The sequence below is a fragment of the Neoarius graeffei genome, chromosome 26, assembly GCF_027579695.1.
Source record: "Neoarius graeffei isolate fNeoGra1 chromosome 26, fNeoGra1.pri, whole genome shotgun sequence".
In the NCBI taxonomy this organism is placed as follows: Eukaryota; Metazoa; Chordata; class Actinopteri; order Siluriformes; family Ariidae; genus Neoarius; species Neoarius graeffei.
In genome coordinates, this window is record NC_083594.1 from 4,945,545 (window position 1) to 4,967,662 (window position 22,118).

A 22,118-nucleotide genomic window follows, 5' to 3' on the forward strand; every position below is an offset into this window, starting at 1 on the left:
TTTACCATTTTCAGGCCTGTCGCACATCAACTTCCTGTTTACCGGCAATGTATTTATGAAACATCTAGCATGGATTTACTAAACTTTCATAACATTTTTCTCAGCAGCTACAAATCACAACTGCTTGATATTTGGTACCGAGCCTCAGCTTGGGGATCTTTACCTTGTATAGTGTTTTCAGGTCTGTCGCACATCAACTTCCTGTTTACCGACAATGTATTTACGAAACATATAGTGCGGATTTACAAAATTTTCATAACATTCTTCTCAGCAATTACAAATCATAACTGCTTGATGTTTGGTACCGAGCTTCAGCTTGGGGTTCTATACCATGTTTACCATTTTCAGGTCTGTCGCACATCGACTTCCTGTTTACCGGCAATGTATTTACGAAACATATAGCATGGATTTTGACGCTATTTCAAGAAACAGAATGTGATTTCAAAATGACAGTTTTCCAGGATGCTGTTTGAAATCCCTGGGGAGACACACTGCTCTTTACTTACTTGTTTCAGGGTTAATTATTCGTTGAAGTCAACATTCATAATGAGTGTCCTATTCCTTCAGTTGCTTGCATTCTGATATAAGCGAGAGCGGGGGGATATGTAAGTGAGCAGTAGCTCAGTTGATCTTGTTTTTCTTTGCTTTAGACAGCGGCGCAGAAAGGCGACGGCTACAGAGGAAGTCCGAGTCCTCACTCACCCAGCGAGATGTTCCAGGGGGTCACGATTCTCAAAGCTCTCAAGGTAAGGCTTGTTCTTCTTCTTCATCTCCGGAAAATTCCGCTCCATCATGTTCTTTACTGTTTACACTCTGTCAAGGTCTTCACTGTAATTAAATATCTGTCGTATGTCATGATATGAACACACTGTAGCTATACCAGTGCTTGAAAGTTTGTGAACCCTTTCGAATTTTCTATATTTCTGCACAAATGTGACCTAAATATGACCAGATTTTCACACAAGTCCTCAAATGAGATAAAGAGAACCCAGAGACACAAAGATTATATTTGGTCGTTTGTTTTTTTGAGGAAAATGATCCAATATTACATCAGTGAGTTGCAAAAGGATGTGAGTCTTTGCTTTCAGTGTCTGACGTGACCCCCTTTGTGCAGCAGTAACTGCAGATAAACGGGATGTTGGTGTGTTTCCTGACATGAACTGCTCACACAACATTTCTATTGGATTAAGGTCAAGTCTTTGACTTGTCCATTCCATAACATTTAACTTTTATTCTTCTTTAACCATTCTTGTGTGTTAAGGCCTCTGCATGCTCGTGCGACAAGGCTTTCGCAGACAGCTTTTCGCAGACAGTTGTAATTTATTGTTGAGCGGGGATAATAGGCGTGCGCAATGTTATTCACCGGCACAACGCAAGGGGGCGCGAAGTCGCTAGGAGTAGTTGGTGGGTGTGGTTAGTGGAGTGTTTATCCTCCGGTTACTTATAATGACTAGAACTTTTTATAATGACTAGAACTGGAGTCGTATAGATGTACGTACTTCCTCACTTCCTCGATCAACCGCTCTTCGTGCTGCTCCAGCTTCGCTCGTGTTTTTAAAAATGCCGGTCGAGAAAACAAACCAAACCGGGAAAGTAGGGAAGCGGAAGTGCGTGTACAGCGGATGTAGAGTGGACCAATCAGAGCCCTCTTGTCTGCGAGGCTTCTGCGGTGGTCACAATTTTTGGGAGGTGCGCGCAGAGCGTCTGCGAAGGTGGGGGGGGCTACGCAGACACTGTCTGCGACGCTATCTGCGAGGACTGGGTTGTCAGCATAAATTGGCCTTTACGGGTCGTCATCTTGCCGCATGACCCACTTTCTCTTGAGATTCAGTTCACCAGCAGACATCTTGACGGTTTCCTTTAGGATTTGTTGGAATAATTCACGATTTGTAATTCATTGTTCCGTCAATGATGGCATAGATACAGCAAAACAGTCCCGAACCATGATACTACCACCATCATGTTTCACATATGGGAAAAGATTCTTATTCTTGAATGTAGTGTTTTCTTTCTCCAAACATAACGCTTCTTCTCATTTAACCCAAAACGTTCTGTTTTGGTCTCATCCATCCACAAAATGTTTCCAAGAGCCTTCTGGCTTGTCCACATGATCTGTGATCTTTACCAAACTGTAGTCAGGCAGGAATGATCTTTATGCAGAGAGGTAGGTTTTTTTGTTTTGTTTTTTCCTTGGAACCCTGCCGTCCACACCATTCTTGTTCAATGTTCTCCTGATGGTGGACTCGTGAACATGAACATTAACATTGGGTAATGTATGAGAGGCCTTTAGTTGCTTAGAAGTTCCCTGTGTTCCTTTGCGACCTCACGGACTATTACACACCATGCTCTTGGAAGTGATCTTTGTTGGTGGACCGCTTCTAGGGAGGGTAACGGTGATCCTGAATTTCCTCCACCTGTTGGACTTTGGATTGGTGGAGTCCAAATTCATTGGAGATGTAACCTTTTCCAGCCTGATGAGCATCAAGAACTCTGGTTTTGTTCATATTTATGCAGAAAAAGGCTCACCGACTTTCAAACACAACTGTAGCTCCTTATGTAGTTCATTGTTTAAATCGCTGCATAGAATTGTATTCGTTTTCTTTTAATCAGTGTTTTTGTGTGTGTGTGTGGTAGCTTGGTCAGAAAGGTGTGCTTCCTCTGAAGAGCGCTCGTCTGTTTTTCGACCTCAGTGAGAAGGTACGCAAGGTGGTGGAGTCGTACTTCAGTCTCCAGTCTCCTCTGTACTTCTCCTACTCGCACCTGGTCTGCCGCTCTGCCATCGAGGGTAAGACGAGCTCTGTTCACATGGCAACGTCCTGGAATGTGTGTGTGTGTGTGTGTGTGTGTGTGTGTGTGTGTGTGTACAGTGGGGCAAAAAAGTATTTAGTCAGTCACCAATTGTGCAAGTTCTCCCACTTAAAAAGATGAGAGGCCTGTAATTTTCATCATAGGTACACTTCAACTATGAGAGACAAAATGAGAAAAAAAAATCCAGAAAATCACACTGTCTGATTTTTAAAGAATTTATTTGCAAATTATGGTGGAAAATAAGTATTTGGTCAATAACAAAAATTCATCTCAATACTTTGTTATATACCCTTTGTTGGCAATGACAGAGGTCAAACGTTTTCTGTAAGTCTTCACAAGGTTTTCACACACTGTTGCTGGTATTTTGGCCCATTCCTCCATGCAGATCTCCTCTAGAGCAGTGATGTTTTGGGGCTGTCGCTGGGCAACACGGACTTTCAACTCCCTCCAAAGATTTTCTATGGGGTTGAGATCTGGAGACTGGCTAGGCCACTCCAGGACCTTGAAATGCTTCTTACGAAGCCACTCCTTCGTTGCCCGGGCGGTGTGTTTGGGATCATTGTCATGCTGAAAGACCCAGCCACGTTTCATCTTCAATGCCCTTGCTGATGGAAGGAGGTTTTCACTCAAAATCTCACGATACATGGCCCCATTCATTCTTTCCTTTACACGGATCAGTCGTCCTGGTCCCTTTGCAGAAAAACAGCCCCAAAGCGTGATGTTTCCACCCCCATGCTTCACAGTAGGTATGGTGTTCTTTGGATGCAACTCAGCATTCTTTCTCCTCCAAACACGCCAAGTTGAGTTTTTACCAAAAAGTTCTATTTTGGTTTCATCTGACCATATGACATTCTCCCAATCCTCTTCTGGATCATCCAAATGCTCTCTAGCAAACTTCAGACGGGCCTGGACATGTACTGGCTTAAGCAGGGGGACACGTCCGGCACTGCAGGATTTGAGTCCCTGGCGGCGTAGTGTGTTACTGATGGTAGCCTTTGTTACTTTGGTCCCAGCTCTCTGCAGGTCATTCACTAGGTCCCCCCGTGTGGTTCTGGGATTTTTGCTCACCGTTCTTGTGATCATTTTGACCCCACGGGGTGAGATCTTGCGTGGAGCCCCAGATCGAGGGAGATTATCAGTGGTCTTGTATGTCTTCCATTTTCTAATAATTGCTCTCACAGTTGATTTCTTCACACCAAGCTGCTTACCTATTGCAGATTCAGTCTTCCCAACCTGGTGCAGGTCTACAATTTTGTTTCTGGTGTCCTTTGACAGCTCTTTGGTCTTGGCCATAGTGGAGTTTGGAGTGTGACTGTTTGAGGTTGTGGACAGGTGTCTTTTATACTGATAACGAGTTCAAACAGGTGCCATTAATACAGGTAACAAGTGGAGGACAGAGGAGCCTCTTAAAGAAGAAGTTACAGGTCTGTGAGAGCCAGAAATCTTGCTTGTTTGTAGGTGACCAAATACTTATTTTACCGAGGAATTTACCAATTAATTCATTAAAAATCCTACAATGTGATTTCCTGGATTCTTTCCCCCCATTCTGTCTCTCATAGTTGAGGTATACCTATGATGAAAATTACAGGCCTCTCTCATCTTTTTAAGTGGGAGAACTTGCACAATTGGTGGCTGACTAAATACTTTTTTGCCCCACTGTATATATGCAGTCCCAATCCAAAAATATGAGCGCTTCATGTGCAAACAGTTAAGGCCAAACATTTACATACAACAAGATGACTGTCTTATCTTTAAACAGCCTGGAAATTGACGTAACGACTTTTAGAAGCTTCTGATTGTCCAAATGTCTTAATTAGGAGTTAATTGGGAGGACACTTGTGGTTGTATTAAGGCTGTACATTTATATCCAGTGCCTTCTTGCCCTTGCTACCCTAGGAAAATCCAAGTAACTCAGCCAAGACCTCAGGAAAAAAAAAAAACATCTGGTCCGTTCTTACAAATAACTGAAGATACCACAAATGATTATATGCAAACATTAAAACCTTAGATCACACAGATACTGCATCCTCCAGGAAAGAGGCACAAATTAATTTCCAGGGATGAAAGAACTTCAGTCCAGAAGCTTTAACCAAGTCCCAAGACGACGACAACAAAAGAACTGGAGAAGTTGTTGAAGGCATTAGTACCGTACAGCACAATGGGCTGAAAGTCTGCCGTGCTTAGAAAGCCCCAGGCTGGAGTTTGCAGAGGATCAGATGCCTCGTGTTGGAGCGTTCTGAAGTCAGATGACACAAAAACTGAGCTGTTTGGCTGTATGTTTTTGGTGAAAACATTTAAATTCCTTGGAACTCACATCAGTGAGGATCTCACCTGGACACACAGCAGACCATCAGGAAGGCTCAACAGAGACTCTTCTTCCTGAGGAAATTTGGACTGTCCACCAAACTCCTCAGCAACTTCTACAGGTGCACAGTGGAGAGCGTCCTGACAAATTCCATCACTGCGTGGTACGGGAACTGCACAACTCAGGACAGAACGGCTCTCCAGCGTGTCATTAAAATGGCACAGTTCATCTGTGGAGCTGTCCTCCCCCCACTACAGGACATTTACAACACCCGGGTCACAAAAAGGGCACAGAGCATCATCAGGGACCAAACACACCCACAACACAGACTATTCACGCTCCTACCATCTGGCAGACGCTACAGGAGTGTGAAAGCAAGGACTACAAGACTGACAAACAGTTTTTACCCCCAGGCCATCAGGCTTTTGAACCACGGATTATAAATCACCATCTACCTCTATATTTGCAATTTTGCACAAGACATTGCACATTATATCTGTCCTGTTGCATATTGTTTGATTGCTGTCCTACTGCACATTGATCGGTTATTTGTTATTCTTTATTTTAATTATGTTTATTTTCATTCCACTTTTATATTTTGCATTGCATATGCACTTTTGTATTTTATATTTCGTATTTTATATATATTTCTCTTTATATTAGTAAGCATAGTTTGGTCAGGTAGTTGCAAAATAAGAATCTCATTACCCAATAATAACCGCTATGTGTGTTATTGTGTTTATGACAAATAAACATCTTGAATCTAATGATCAGCGCTGTGTACCGAACACCATTCTACTGTGAAGCACGGTGGTGGCAGCATCAGGCTGGTGGAAAGGTCCTGGTGGCATCGTGGGGAAGGAGATTATCCTCAAATGCTGAAGCAGCGCCTCAAGATAGACATAAGATTTGGTCGCAACTGGGTCGTTCAGGAGGATAAAGATCCGAAGCAAACCTCCAACGTTGCAAGAAAATTAAAGACAACAAAGTGAAAGTATTGGCGTGGCTATTGCAGATCTCTGATCTGAATCCCATGGAAAGTTTGTTGACTGAACTACAAAAGTGTCGTTTAAATAAAAAAAAATAATGACCATATCGTTTACTCAGGCTGTAACTCATTATATTATATATATCATATATTTGTGCGTCGTTCCATTCAGAGAAACAGGAAGACCGAGACGACCTGAGCCACCCGGTACATGTCGACAACTGTCTCCTGATCTCCGAACTCAACGAGTGTATCAAAGAACCGCCGGCGTACACACACCGCGACTACAGGTACGGCCAAATCCAGCACGACACACAGCCATGATTCAGTTCTTACTGCTTTTTAACAAACACACACTGTTTTCCTTTCAGCGCTATTCTCTACCTCAATGATGATTTTGAAGGAGGAGATTTCATCTTCACGGAACTCGATGCCAAAACCGTCACAGTAAGACTTTCACACATCTATATGTTCATATACATTGTTTAAATTGTTTATGAACATGCATTGGACATACAGTGGTCCCCATGTGATTAGAAAATAATATCTATTGGGTGTGGGCGGCACGGTGGTGTAGTGGTTAGCGCTGTCGCCTCACAGCAAGAAGGTCCGGGTTCGAGCCCCGTGGCCGGCGAGGGCCTTTCTGTGCGGAGTTTGCATGTTCTCCCCGTGTCCGCGTGGGTTTCCTCCGGGTGCTCCGGTTTCTGTGGGGGAAACCGGAGCACCCGGAGGAAACCCACGCGGACACGGGGAGAACATGCAAACTCCGCACAGAAAGGCCCTTGCCGGCCCCGGGGCTCGAACCCAGGACCTTCTTGCTGTGAGGCGACAGCGCTAACCACTACACCACCGTGCCGCCGAGATGAGATCTATTGGGTGTGAAATATTTTTGGCCCGTATGGGGTGCTGTTGACATTTTTCACCTTGACCACCTTAGATTTATTTATTTCAGATTTTAATTTAGGATTCCTTTAATATTTGAGCTGTTATGTTTGTTTATTACTTAACACTTACTACCTACTTAACTTGCTTAACATGATTGTAAAATTCATATTAAAGTATTCAGTTTTTAATGCTTTTATTTCTCCTTGATTATTCCTTAAAGAACCTGAGCTGAAAATTTCTCACCCTGGAAAAGAGAAGTTTTTCCGAATTGCCCCACTCTTATTTAAAATGCCATGTTGGTTGCAGTTTTGTTCTCTCTCTCTCTCTCTCTCTCTCTCTCTCTGTAGGCGGTGGTGAAGCCTCAGTGCGGTCGCATCGTGGCGTTCGGTGCCGGTAAGGAGAACCCTCATGGAGTCAGAGCTGTGACGAAAGGTCAGCGGTGTGCGGTGGCTCTGTGGTTCACTCTGGATCCTCGACACAATGAAAAGGCGAGTCTCAGTGCACCGTTCCTGATCACCGCTAACGTTCTCTTCACTGCTTAGCCACGGAACCGTTACTGAGCCACAACGCGAAATACCCCTTTATCTTCATGGCCTCCCATTATCACCGTAGTAATAGATAGTTTTCACATAACGTCACAGAGTCGGGGATTCCCTAGTGGCGGCCATCTTGGGGGTCAGGCTTACCGTACGGGTGACTGAGCACACATTGTAATGTGCGAGTACAAAGTCTTCAAAAGAACCCAAGCAGGCTATTTAAAGCTAGCAATGGTGCACACCTGTTGTATTCACGGCTGTCGTAATAGGTCAGATGATGAAGTCAAGTGGAGCTTTTATGGAATTCCCACTGTACGGGAGAACGAAGGCGAGCAAACAAAGAAACTCAGCATACAAAGGAGAAATCTATGGCTTGCGAGAATCAACCGCAAGGATTATCAGCCTTCCAAACACAGCAAAGTCTGCTCCGATCATTTTATAAGTGGTAAGTTGTTTAAATAAACAATCAGTCGTGTTTAAGTTTGTTTTTGGAAACCAAAACATCATGTGAACAATCTCTGGAGAATGCCTAACTGGAACCGCTGAGTGTACGTTTACATTGTAATGTACACTTAATATCGCTCGTTTGTCACGTTTCTATTTGAAACTTGTCACTTCACTCACGCAAGGGTCATTTTTGAAAAACATTTTAGGTCTATTCTGTATGATTTGATTTGTGTATGAGATGCAAACAGCGCGCCTTTTGGCGGATGCTGCCTGAAACGCGCAGATCCGATTTTTTTTTTTTTTTTTTAGGGGGGGCGTTGAAGTGTCTGATTATAATTTCAGAGTAAATTCTGTATTAAAATTACTAAATAAGCAAATCCGTTACAGTCCATGAAACAGGAAGTATAAGGATGAGAAAAAAACAGTTTAAATCGGAAAGCTGCGCACATTTGCGCAGCCCGAGCGGTGTGCAGGACTGCGCAAATGTGCGCAGCTTTCCGATTTAAACTGTTTTTTTCTCATCCTTATACTTCCTGTTTCATGGACTGTAACGTATTTGCTTATTTAGTAATTTTAATACAGAATTTACTTTGAAATTATAATCAGACACTCCAACGCCCCCCCTAAAAAAAAAATCGGATCTGCGCGATTCAGCCGTGAAAAAGGCGGCATCCGACAAAAGGCGCGCTGTGAATATATAAAGTTGTATATATCAGACAGCCTTTAAAGTTTGATGAAGTCAGTTTCAGGCTTTGGAGCAGGCTTTGGCAGTTTCAGGCTTTGGCAGCCCTGCATAGTCACTTGAAAATGCACCTTTGTCCACTTCGTAGGGGTCAATTCCCCCAATCAAGGCCAGTTTGGCTGCATATCGTTGTCGTGAGATGTTGTCTAATGTATCTATATACTTCTGTTTGCTTGATTTTGTCGACATTGATCTTTATTTTAGAAAACTGACTATATAACTTCATAAATTTGTCCGAGATAACGTAGCCGGTAATAGCGATGGTCCGTTTTGTTTGCCCCACAAGATCAAATCAAATCAAGTTTATTTGTATAGCGCTTTTAACAATAAACATTGTCGCAAAGCTGGCAAAGATGGCGGCTGGAGGGCGTTCCCCGGAATGCCGTGACGTCAGTGAAAACTATCTATAGCAAGGGACATACTTGGGATCTTTCTGCTAATGTTTATTGATTAAATCTGTCTGTCTAGCTATCCTACTGTCTGTCTGTCTGTCTGTCTATTTAACTGTCTTACTATATGCCTGTCTGTCTCTCTAGCTATCTTAGTCTATCAAACCTGTCTTACTGTCTGTCTTACTATCTGTCTGTCTGCCTAGCTAGCTTGCTCTCTGTCTAACTATCTTACTGTCTGTCTATCAACCTGTCTGTCTGTCGAGCTATCTTACTGTCTGTCTTACTATCTGTTTCAGGTAGCTAGACAGACGGACAGTAAAACAGACATAGTAAGATAGCTAGACCCTGTCTATCGTCCTATCTGCCTGTCTGTCTGTCTGTCTTACTATCTGTCTAGCTGTCTTACTGTCTGTCTATCAACCTGTCTGTCCATCTGTCTAGCTATCTTACGGTCTGTCTTACTATCTGTTTCAGGTAGCTTGACAAACATATAGATAGCTAGACAGACAAACAGACAGATAGGTCGATAGACAGACAGCAAGATAGCTAGACCCTTTCTGTCGATCTTCTATTTTTCTGTCTGTCTTACTGTCTAAGATAGCTAGACAAACAGATCGATAGACAGACAGTAAGATGGCTAGACCCTGTCTGTCTGTCCTACTATCTGTCTGTCTATCTAGCTATCTTAAATCCAATTTTTCTGCATTAAAACTAATAATGTTTTTTTTTTTTTCCTACAGAAATGTGATGTGATTGTGGATAGTAATAACAGCACCAGTAAATACCACAGATGTTATTCTACACATTTAAATAATTAGTGTAATTAATTTGAGAAACCCTGAAATTAGAGAAATCAAACTGTTTTGAATTCTGTTAATCTAATTGCTTTTAAATGTGATATTGTAGACATACAATGAAATATAAATAATGAACAAAGGTCTAAAAGTGCTTTCGAGTCATTCTCAATCATTTCAGTCATTTTGCATTCATTTCACTCTGTTGTACTTTTTTTTTTTTCCCCCCTCAGGAGCGAATTCAGGCAGAAGAGCTGTTAAACATGCTCTTGAGCCCACTGAATGCAGAGTTCCAGAAAACAGAGCAGGACCTCAGCGAAAAGACAAAGCCTGAGAAGGACAGCGTGATGCTCGATGGAGGAGCAGCAGCTGTGACAAAAGACACAAAAACACCTGCGGAAGAGCAAGCGGGCAAAACCGCAGAGGAAAAGACGCACGCGAACGCTGACACAAAGACGGACGGCGAAGACAAACAGCCGAAAGCTACGGGTAAAGAAAAAGCAAAGACCAAACCAACAGGAAAAGCAAAGACGAAAACAAAAGAGGCAGGAAAACCGAAGGCCAAGACGGCAGACAAAAAGAAAAAGGCAACTGCCAAGAAGACGGTAAAATCATCGTCCAAAAAGACAGAAGGCAAACAGCCAAAAGCAAAAAGCTCAAAGTCAGACTCTCAAAAGAAAAAGGATGAATTATGAGCATCGGTGCCAATCTTTTATTTTATTTTAATTTTTTAAGATAATTTGTGTGGGTTTTTTTTCTTTTTTTTTTTTCTAGCAAATGACAATCTGATTAGCATTTTTGAAGAGTTTTTCACTACTTTTTTAAACTACAGGTAAAAAAAAATTAATAAAAAAAATAAATAAATCGCTTCGGTACCCAAGACAGGCAGCAGTGACATGTGACGGATAATTCATTCCAAACATCATGAGCCACCACTGAAATAAACTTCAAATAAATTTATTTTAACGATGCCTAAGTCTGTTTCATTTCTATTTTGCTTTGGTCAATATTTTTTAAGCAATTTTTTAAAACTATAATCAATGAAAGTGTATCGTGTATCATACACCTTTAAAAAAATAGACACGCCCCCATCTTTGAATTAAAAAAAAAAATTCACTCAGTAAGGATGTATATTAATAAAATTAAATATCTCATCTCATTATCTCTAGCCGCTTTATCCTGTTCTACAGGGTCGCAGGCAAGCTGGAGCCTATCCCAGCTGACTACAGGCGAAAGGCGGGGTACACCCTGGACAAGTCGCCAGGTCATCACAGGGCTGGCACATAGACACAGACAACCATTCACACTCACATTCACACCTACGCTCAATTTAGAGTCACCAGTTAACCTAACCTGCATGTCTTTGGACTGTGGGGGAAACCGGAGCACCCGGAGGAAACCCACGCGGACACGGGGAGAACATGCAAACTCCGCACAGAAAGGCCCTCGCCGGCCACGGGGCTCAAACCCGGACCTTCTTGCTGTGAGGCGACAGCGCTAACCACTACGCCACCATGCCGCCCTAAATTAAATATAATAAATTATTTAATTTAAAATTAAATAATTATGCAGTTTTAAATCATAAAAAAAAATCAAAGACTTAATTTGTGTTGACTTTTTTTTTTTTAACAAGTTCCTAAATTACCCACAATGCCATTTAATGAGCTGCTGATAGTGGTGCAGTTAGGATTTGGTCCTCGCGTTATGTCTATCTAAAGAGAGCAATGCAGCGGTGCTGCATTGTTTGTTTATTAAAGAATGGCATTTTTTTAATAAATATTTTTATCAATTTATAGATACTTTTTTTTTTAAATCGCTTAAAAAGACATTTTGAAAGCAGGTCTGCAAAATGTGAGATGATAAATTTCCTCATGAGCTACTGGAGTAACATAGATCATCTCATCTCATTATCTCTAGCCACTTTATCCTTCTACAGGGTCACAGGCGAGCTGGATCCTATCCCAGCTGACTACGGGCGAAAGGCGGGGTTCACCCTGGACAAGTCGCCAGGTCATCACAGGGCTGACACATAGACACAGACAACCATTCACACTCACATTCACACCTACGCTCAATTTAGAGTCACCAGTTAACCTAACCTGCATGTCTTTGGACTGTGGGGGAAACCGGAGCACCCGGAGGAAACCCACGCGGACACGGGGAGAACATGCAAACTCCACACAGAAAGGCCCTCGCTGGCCCCGGGGCTCGAACCCAGGACCTTCTTGCTGTGAGGCGACAGCGCTAACCACTACACCACCGTGCTGCCGATTAACATAGATCAACTCCCAAATACTGTAGATTCTTGGAGGCGGAGCTTCATGGATGGAGGTGGAGCCAAGCAACCAATCATTCTAATGTTTATGTCGTTCATCTTGCAACTGTTAGATCCTAATTTCTCCCCAGTGCATCTTTAATATTGATTTGTTTGATGTATGATGCGACAAAAGACGCGTTGTTAAAGAAATCAGAAATCTTTTAATATTTTGAAGAATTTTGGCAAAGAAATGAGTAAAATTGGATTATTCTGGGGTGGCACGGTGGTGTAGTGGTTAGCACTGTTGCCTCACAGCAAGAAGGGCCGGGTTCGAGCCCAGTGGCTGCTGAGGGCCTTTCTGTGCGGAGTTTGCATGTTCTCCCCATGTCTGCGTGGGTTTCCTCCGGGTGCTCCGGTTTCCCCCACAGTCCAAAGACATGCAGGTTAGGTTAACTGGTGACTCTAAATTGAGCGTAGGTGTGAATGTGAGTGTGAATGGTTGTCTGTGTCTATGTGTCAGCCCTGTGATGATCTGGCGACTTGTCCAGGGTGAACCCCGCCTCTTACCCATAGTCAGCTGGGATAGGATTCAGCTTGCCACGACCCTGTACAGGATAAGTGGCTACAGATAATGGATGGATGGATTATTCTGCATTTATGTAAACATACACTAGATGTCAGTGTTTCATCATGGCAGTGTGATGTACAGGAAGTCCAATGGGTGCTTAGAAATGTCCAAAATATGATTCATTAACTCCATTAAAGTGCTTTGTAGCTACTTTAGTGTCTTACATTTTCAATTTTCTGAATTATAGCAACGATGACTGATATTTTTAAACCACACCCACTTGTTCTTCTTCTTCTTCTTTAGATGGTGTGACCTATCCAGGCAGACATTGTATTTATTTAGGATTTCTTATTACAGTTTTTTTTTTTTTTTTTAATTTGGTTATTCACACATAATTCCCTCAAAATTGTTCTTAAATTGAATTGAATTGAAGTTCCTTCTTCTTACATTTTTTCTAATGAATACCGATGTAACCAGTTTTGCTGGATTTAAACTGTTTGTCCTGAGCTCTGTGTCCCACCCAAAACCATTATCTCTGCAAACATTTGTCAAAATATAATCAGCTCCACCGGATAGCTGTAATTATCCCACTTAATTGGATGTTTCTGAAAATAGCATGTCGTCACAGCTTGAGTCAAACACAGGAGTTTGGTTGGGAAAAATAATCAACTGGCATTAGAGTTAGACATATCCGGAGCTTTGAAGAGAGACATGGGGTTTACACACGCTGTGCTGGTGTGTGTGTGCGCACCACGCCGTAATCACGCCAGTGTCGATTTTACATATGAACAGAACGAGGGCCACACAAGGACATGGATTCCACAGAGCCGCTTCTCATGGTGTGTACGGTACATACCAGAGCGACGTGATGGAAGAGATCAGCAGCTCTCAGACCACACGCCATCGCAGTGTTTTCAAAGATGACGTCTTTTCAAACGCTCTACAGTTTTGAGATAATTTTTTACTGAACAGACAAACAGGAATAATGAATAAGCACAAAACTTTACACATTAAAAATGACATGAAATTTATGTGATTCTCATCTACTTCCAAAAAATATTCTTAAGAATATCACACTAACCTTAAAAATGCCTTTTAGTTGGTGTTGTGCTATACAGTACTGCTAGATCATCAGCAAGTGGATTCCTAGCATCCTTAAAGAACCTTCTTTTAAAAGGAAACAGCAGTTCCGTAAGAGAACACTCTTTACTAGAATCATTCTTGTTTTGTAAGAGTGCATGTTGGTCCTGGTCATATGTGAAATGTCAGAACTAAGGAGAATGTGGGTGGATATGTGAAAAGAAGAGAGCTCTTAACTTCATACTTGTCGTTGTGGCACAGAAGTGGAATAAAACAGGCTCTCTGTGTTCCTCCTACTGCTGATGGAGTGGGTAGATCCAACCTTGAGTGTCATGCCATGGACAGCTTAGGACAAAGTCCCACAGACTTCAACGTTCCTAATGGGAGCTGCACCAAGCAAAAAAATAAAATAAAAATGTCCATGATATGTACAGGTTCTCTAAGATCCATTCATTTTTTGAAACAAACACACAAAAGATGAGGCTACACACAGGACACGTTCTGGAGTCGCATGCTCATACAGAGATGGAAACAGTTAAAGTATCCCTCGACCTAAACGATGTGTGATTGCACTGATTCAGATGGCTGTTTAGCTCAAATTTGTTCACAAAGTCTATTTGAAGCAGAGATTTTATATTTAAAACTGATTCAGGAAACATTAGATATAAGCTGGAAACTCATCACAGCATCTAGTGAGTTAGCAGCCAGACTGGTCAAAAATGAGTTAGCTAAAAAGTTAGGCACCCAAAGCAGTCAAAAAATTAGACAGCAAACTACTGTCTAAAAAGGCCACACTGGTCTAAAAGTAGTCAGCTAGCTAGTGGACAAGGCGAGCAAAAAGCAGTCAGCTGGTTAACCAATCACCAAACTGGTCAAAACGTAGTCAGCTAGCTAGTGAGCAAAACAGTCAAAACATAGTCAGCTAGCTAGTGGGCAAAACAGTCAAAACATAGTCAGCTAGCTAGTGGGCAAAACAGTCAAAAGTATTCAGCTAGCTAGTGGGCAAAACAGTCAAAAGTAATCAAATAGCTAGTAGGTAAAACAGTCAAAAAAGTAGTCAGCTAGCTAGTGGGCAAAACAGTCAAAAAGTAGTCAGCTAGCTAGTGGGCAAAACAGTCAAAAAGTAGTCAGCTAGCTAGTGGGCAAAACAGTCAAAACATAGTCAGCTAGCTAGTGGGCAAAACAGTCAAAACATAGTCAGCTAGCTAGTGGGCAAAACAGTCAAAAGTAATCAGCTAGCTAGTGGGCAAAACAGTCAAAAGTAATCAAATAGCTAGTAGGTAAAACAGTCAAAAAAGTAGTCAGCTAGCTAGTGGGCAAAACAGTCAAAAAGTAGTCAGCTAGCTAGTGGGCAAAACAGTCAAAAGTAGTCAGCTAGCTAGTGGGCAAAACAGTCAAAAGTAATCAGCTAGCTAGTGGGCAAAACAGTCGAAAAGTAGTCAGCTAGCTAGTGGGCAAAACAGTCAAAAAGTAGTCAGCTAGCTAGTGGGCAAAACAGTCAAAAAGTAGTCAGCTAGCTAGTGGGCAAAACAGTCAAAAGTATTCAGCTAGCTAGTGGGCAAAACAGTCAAAAGTAGTCAGCTAGCTAGTGGGCAAAACAGTCAAAAGTAGTCAGCTAGCTAGTGGGCAAAACAGTCAAAAGTAGTCAGCTAGCTAGTGGGCAAAACAGTCAAAAGTAGTCAGCTAGCTAGTGGGCAAAACAGTCAAAAAGTAGTCAGCTAGCTAGTGGGCAAAACAGTCAAAAGTACTCAAATAGCTAGTAGGCAAAACAGTCAAAAAGTAGTCAGCTAGCTAACAGGCAAAGCAGTCAAAAAGTAGTCAGCTAGCTAGTGGGCAAAACAGTCAAAAAGTAGTCAGCTAGCTAGTGGGCAAAACAGTCAAAAAGTAGTCAGCTAGCTAGAGGGCAAAACAGTCAAAATGTAGTCAGCTAGCTAGTGGGCAAAACAGTCAAAAAGTAGTCAAATAGCTAATAAGCAAAGCAGTCAAAAAGTAGTCAGCTAGCTAGTGGGCAAAACAGTCAAAAGTAGTCAGCTAGCTAGTGGGCAAAACAGTCAAAAAGTAGTCAGCTAGCTAGTGGGCAAAACAGTCAAAAGTACTCAAATAGCTAGTAGGCAAAACAGTCAAAAAGTAGTCAGCTAGCTAACAGGCAAAGCAGTCAAAAAGTAGTCAGCTAGCTAGTGGGCAAAACAGTCAAAACATAGTCAGCTAGCTAGTGGGCAAAACAGTCAAAACATAGTCAGCTAGCTAGTGGGCAAAACAGTCAAAATGTAGTCAGCTAGCTAGTGGGCAAAACAGTCAAAAAGTAGTCAGCTAGCTAGTGGGCAAAACAGTCAAAAAGTAGTCAAATAGCTAATAAGCAAAGCAGTCAAAAAGTAGTCAGCTAGCTAGTGGGCAAAATGGTCAAAAAGTAGTCAGCTAGCTAGTGGGAAAACTGTGCAAAAAGTAGACGGCTGGTTAGCAATTTGCCAAACTAGTCAAAAAGTAATCAGCTCGCTAATGAACTAAATGTAGTTGGCTCGATAGCTACCAGTAAAAGAAGAAACAGTCAGCTAGCCAATTGCCAAACCAAGCAAAAATCAGTCAGCTAGCTAGTGACCAAACTAAGCTAAATGTAGTTGGTTCACTAGCTACCAGTAAAAAAATAAAGTAGCCAGCTAGCGAGTGTCCAAACTGGTTAAAAATTAGTCAGTTTACTAACTACTGGTGGGGGAAAAAAATAGTCAGATAGCCAGTGACCAAAAAAGGACAAAATATATTCTGCTAGCTAGCGGTCAAACTGCTATTAGTTACATGTTTTGCGATACATTAACCAAATTTGTATTCAGTTACAGTCTGCTAGCAGTTCATTAGCATACTAACTGTATTAGCTCAGTGATAGATGCTAACATTTTTAATCAGGATAAAGGCGTAGAAATGTTTCAAAGCCATTTCTTTTGTCATATTAAAAAAATTTATCGTTCTATATCAACTGTTTTTGCTTACATGAATAACTTTTGAGGCAAAATTACTTTAAAAGACACAAAGGACTTGAAATCGGAGCAGTGAAATGAGTTTCGTGGCCATTTTGAAAGAGCATGTGTCTTCTCTGTGTGCTGTCCTTGTGATAGAGATCATGGCAAAGCTGGAAGACACAGGACACTTTGTCTTCAGGAGGATTTGTGTGGATATGGGTCGTATGAGGTTAGCTATTGTTTCGATGCTGCGGTGCACAGAACAAAAACACGGCTTTTTTTTTTCTTCCACACAGGAATGTACAAACTCTAGTGAGCATATCGCGTTGTCTTTGTGTTCTTTTATTAGCAGAGGAACGAGAAACCATGGCAATGGTGTAAGATGCCGTGTTATGGTTCCTTAGAAACTTATTCCAATTAAAATACAGGGTTAGCGGTGATAATCGTAATGAAGCGGGATTAGCACTGTGAGGGATTTGGACATTGTTACAGAGGAGGAGCACAGCGTAGAGCACAAAGCCAAAAGTCTAACAGGTTCTGAAGTACGGTAATACACCAAAGGAACCGTGATCGAAAAGGGCAACCGTGTGCTGTTTATTTGGTACTTTGTTCTAAAATAAAGACCGTTCTTCATCTCGTTTCTCTTCCCTTCGAAATGGCTTTTGAACTTAAATGTGTAGAGACTGAAAGAACCTCGTGGTGGTTTCCAGGGAGCCAGACGCAGCAGCACGTCTCTCTCTCTCTCTCTCTCTCTCTCTCTGTCTCTCTGCACAGGATTAAGCAGGACACAGCAGGAATGAATTCCAGCTCTCTGACTTGAAAAGATGGCCAGCAGGCGAACACAAGTGAACATGAATTAGGACAGAGTTCTCCTGAGGCCAGGGGGAAAAGTCCAGAGACATTAATTGCTACATCTATTACACCAATAAACATCATTCATCCCGTTTATTTTGTTGATTAACACCTGTTTCAGGAGATGCATGACCCCTACACAAGCCATTTATACCGCATTATATAAACCTACATAAACATCTATCTTGCATTTTTAGTCGTACTTGTTACATATTGTAGTCATAATGCTATGTCATACCTACATAAGCCCTTCATAAGCCTAAGCTGCATAAACCTACTTTAAACGTTTATCTGTCATTTTTTCTTACACTTGTTACAGGCGGTGGTTATAATGCTATATGACACATACATAAGTCCTTCATGCCAAGTGAGACAAACCTACCAAAACATTTCTGCTATATGACACCTATATAAGCCCTTCATGACAAGCGATATAAACCTGCATAAACATTTCTGGTTATAGTGCTATATGACGGCGGCACGGTGGTGTAGTGGTTAGCGCTGTCGCCTCACAGCAAGAAGGTCCGGGTTCGATCCCTGTGGCCGGCGGGGGCCTTTCTGTGCGGAGTTTGCATGTTCTCCCCGTGTCCGCGTGGGTTTCCTCCGGGTGCTCCGGTTTCCCCCACAGTCCAAAGACATGCAGGTTAGGTTAACTGGTGACTCTAAATTGAGCGTAGGTGTGAATGTGAGTGTGAATGGTTGTCTGTGTCTATGTGTCAGCCCTGTGATGACCTGGCGACTTGTCCAGGGTGTACCCCACCTTTCGCCCGTAGTCAGCTGGGATAGGCTCCAGCTCGCCCGCGACCCTGTAGAACAGGATAAAGCGGCTAGAGATAATGAGATGAGTGCTATATGACATCTACATAAGCTTTTCATGACAAGTGAAATAAGCCTACATAAACATTTTGTGGTTGTCATGCTCTGTGACACCTACATAAGCCCTTCATGATAAGTGCCGTAAACCTACATAAACATTTTGTGGTTATAGCGCTATATGACACCTACATTAATCCTTCATGACAAGTAACCTAGACCTATCAACACAGTTTGTGGTTATAGTGCTATATGACACCTACATAAGCCCTTCATGACAAGTGACATAAATCTACATAAACATTTTGTGGTTATAGTGCTATATGACATACATAAGTCCTTCATGACAAGTGACATAAATCTACATACACATTTTGTGGTTATAGCGCTATATGACACCTACATTAATCCTTCATGACAAGTGACATAAATCTACATACACATTTTGTGGTTATAGTGCTATATGACATGCATATAAGTCCTTCATGACAAGTGACATAAACCTACATAAACATTTCTGCTTATAGTGCTTTGTGTCACCTACATAAGCCCTTCATTACAAGTGACATAAACCTGTATAAACATTTCTGGTTATAGTGCTATATGACACACATATATGCCCTTCATGACAAGTGACATAAACCTACATAAACATTTCTGGTTATAGTGCTATGTGTCACATACATAAGCTGTTTATAACAAGTGACATAAACAGTTAGACAGTTATGTGCCATTTTCTGTAACATTTGTTACAGGTGGTGGTTGTAATGCTATATGACACCTCCATGAAGCCATTCATGGAAAATTCCATAAGCATACATTTGTGGTTATAATGCTCTGTGACACCTACATAAGCCCTTTACTGAAAATAGCATAAAGCTACATAGACATTAATCTGACCTATTTTTCTATATTAACAGTTGATTCAAGTGGTGGCTATCATGCTACACCACAGCTACAAAAGCCCTCAATGACAAGTGACATAAACCTACATAAACATTAATAAAGGCTTCTTTTAATAAACTGCTTTGGTCAATTTGAATGTGAAGTTGAACACTTATGTCAAGTGACAGCTTGTTTATTTATTTACTTATTTATTTATTGACATAAGACTGTGTTGTAACACTTTATGAGCTGACTTATGGGTATTCCAAAATATCCTATGACAATCCTATGGCAATGTCATGACACGGTAATGACAGGGTTATGTATATTCTCTATCAGTTGCTACAGTATGACGTCTGAACAGATGTCAGCCCAGAAAGTGTCGTAACACAACCTTATGTCAGTTACATCACTTGTTATGTCAACTTGATATCAGAAATGACAAAAGCTGTCTTTATGACAGCTGATATTTATTGGATGTTTATGTAGATTTATCCCAGTTGTAAGGAAGCCCTTGTGTAGGTTTTATGTCGCCCTATGAACACTTTTTTATTGTTTTTTTCCCCTCCGAAGCCCTCTATATACTGCATATGACTGAAAAATAATTATTTCTGACTTTTTTCCCCAAGTTTGAGGTGATCCTTATGTAATCAAGCACTTATGTAATCCAGAGCATCCACAAGACATCTTTTTAAGCGGCTTTTGAAACCTTTCTCACTGGAAACAATGGAAGACGTTATGTGGAGGTTTGATGGATGCCTGGATGATGACTTCAGCGAGCTCTGTAATGAACTTGTCCGATTCTAGTGCTGGCCCGGGACAGGCTCCAGGTCACTGAAGTAGAGCCTGGATCTCAGTGTCAATGGAGGAGGAAGGAGGAACTCATCAGTGATCATGAGGACAGGTTTTATATATGTACAGCAGCTTGGCATTGGTTTTGTTCCCATCCAGATACTGAATTATAAACATTTGAGGCATTTTTGTTTGCTCGCTGACTGACTAGACGTTCTCTGCTTATCAAAATGCGTCCTGTGTGTGTGACGTCTGTATCCTGGGACATCTGTAACACAGCAGATGGTACACAACTAAGACATGGACGAGCCATCGAGCCATACATTTGGAGAAAAAAAATACCAAAGAACTCCATTTCTGTGTTAGTTTTTCAGGTATCCTGAATGATAATTACCTGTATATTCACAGTTATTCTATCCACATTCACTGGATATGAGCAATCATGCGTTCTGATTGGCGACTCTACTACTTGGATATCAGCTTATATACCATGAATAGAGAAAAACAAAATGACGGAGCATGTTACTGGACCAACCGAGGATGAAATAAAAACTCTACTTGAAAACAAAACCCCAAAAACTGTTATCAAGTATTAAAAACAAAACAAAAAACAGAAATAGCTAAAAGAATATCATTTTTGTTCCCCAATATCGCCTGTTCCACACTCCAGCCCAGTCAGTGGCGGTAATGCACCTTTAAGTTGCTTTGCCAACTACCAAAAAGCCCTAAAGAAGAAGAAGAAGAAGAAGAAGAAGACGACCCCCCCAAAAAAAAATCAACAAAATATGGAATGAAAGTATTTAATGGTAAGAACATATCTTTTTTTTTTTTTTTACATTTTTCAATAATTATCATCGCATTTTTCACAAATTGCTCCTGTCATTTTGCCGGTTTGTTTATATTCTAAGCAGAAATGATTTTGTCGGACGTTTTGAATAACGTTTTTATTTATCGAATTTGCAAAAAATAAAAATGCTCTATTTCTCAAAATCCAGTGACTATGGATAGAATAAAACAGTTATTCCACTCAATCTCGTCATACAACGATTATCGCCTTGCCTTGGTGCTACGTGCCTCATCGGCTATCAGCTCATGTACGACTCGATTTTGTGGAATAACTGTTAAATAGACTGATAATTTGTACAAAGTAAGACACCAGCTGGAAAACACAGACACCCAGAAAACTGATGATATATTGGTGACGCAAAATAATCGAGAAAAAAAAAGTTTTTGAATGATTTCTATAATAATGGAAAGAATTTTTGGAGTATCTTTTCGTCTCTTAAAAATAAATTCAGTCTTACATGGCTATTTGAGGGCGGCACGGTGGTGTAGTGGTTAGCGCTGTCGCCTCACAGCAAGAATGTCCGGGTTCGAGCCCCGTGGCCGGCGAGGGCCTTTCTGTGCGGAGTTTGCATGTTCTCCCCGTGTCCGCGTGGGTTTCCTCCGGGTGCTCCGGTTTCCCCCACAGTCCAAAGACATGCAGGTTAGGTTAACTGGTGACTCTAAATTGAGCGTAGGTGTGAATGTGAGTGTGAATGGTTGTCTGTGTCTATGTGTCAGCCCTGTGATGACCTGGCGACTTGTCCAGGGTGTACCCCGCCTTTCACCCATAGTCAGCTGGGATAGGCTCCAGCTTGCCTGCGACCCTGTAGAACAGGATAAAGTGGCTAGAGATAATGAGATGAGATGAGATGGCTATTTGATGCTCAATACACAAGAAGAAAAGATTTTTTTTTTTAAAAATGCTGTTTCTATATCACTTATCCACTGCAGGGAAGCTGGAGCCAATCCCAGCTGACATCAGGTGAGAGTCGGGGTCTGCCCTGGATGGGTTGCCAATTCATTGCAGTCAATGTAGATGAGCCAGTTGCATGTTTGTGGACTGTTGGAGGAAACCGGAGCACCCAGAGAAAACCCACGCAGGCACAAGGAGAACATGTAAACTCCACAGAAAAGCCTCAGTCAGTCACAGGGCTCGACACCCAGAACCTTCTTCCTTCCTCAAACCATGCCACCTATG

General features: G+C 41.7%; 1 protein-coding gene across 1 annotated transcript in view; it reads left to right on the forward strand.

Moving 5' to 3' along the window:
- The window catches only part of p3h1 (prolyl 3-hydroxylase 1), a 30,062-nt gene extending 19,194 nt beyond the window's left edge, over positions 1 to 10,868 (forward strand). The window contains exons 10-15 of the mRNA XM_060911044.1: positions 651 to 746; positions 2,635 to 2,785; positions 6,274 to 6,391; positions 6,473 to 6,548; positions 7,334 to 7,474; positions 10,131 to 10,868. Coding sequence (XP_060767027.1) covers positions 651 to 746; positions 2,635 to 2,785; positions 6,274 to 6,391; positions 6,473 to 6,548; positions 7,334 to 7,474; positions 10,131 to 10,592 — 1,044 coding nt within the window. The 3' untranslated portion in view covers positions 10,593 to 10,868. The remainder of the gene's footprint in view (positions 1 to 650; positions 747 to 2,634; positions 2,786 to 6,273; positions 6,392 to 6,472; positions 6,549 to 7,333; positions 7,475 to 10,130) is intronic.
- The last annotated feature ends 11,250 nt before the right edge of the window (positions 10,869 to 22,118 follow it).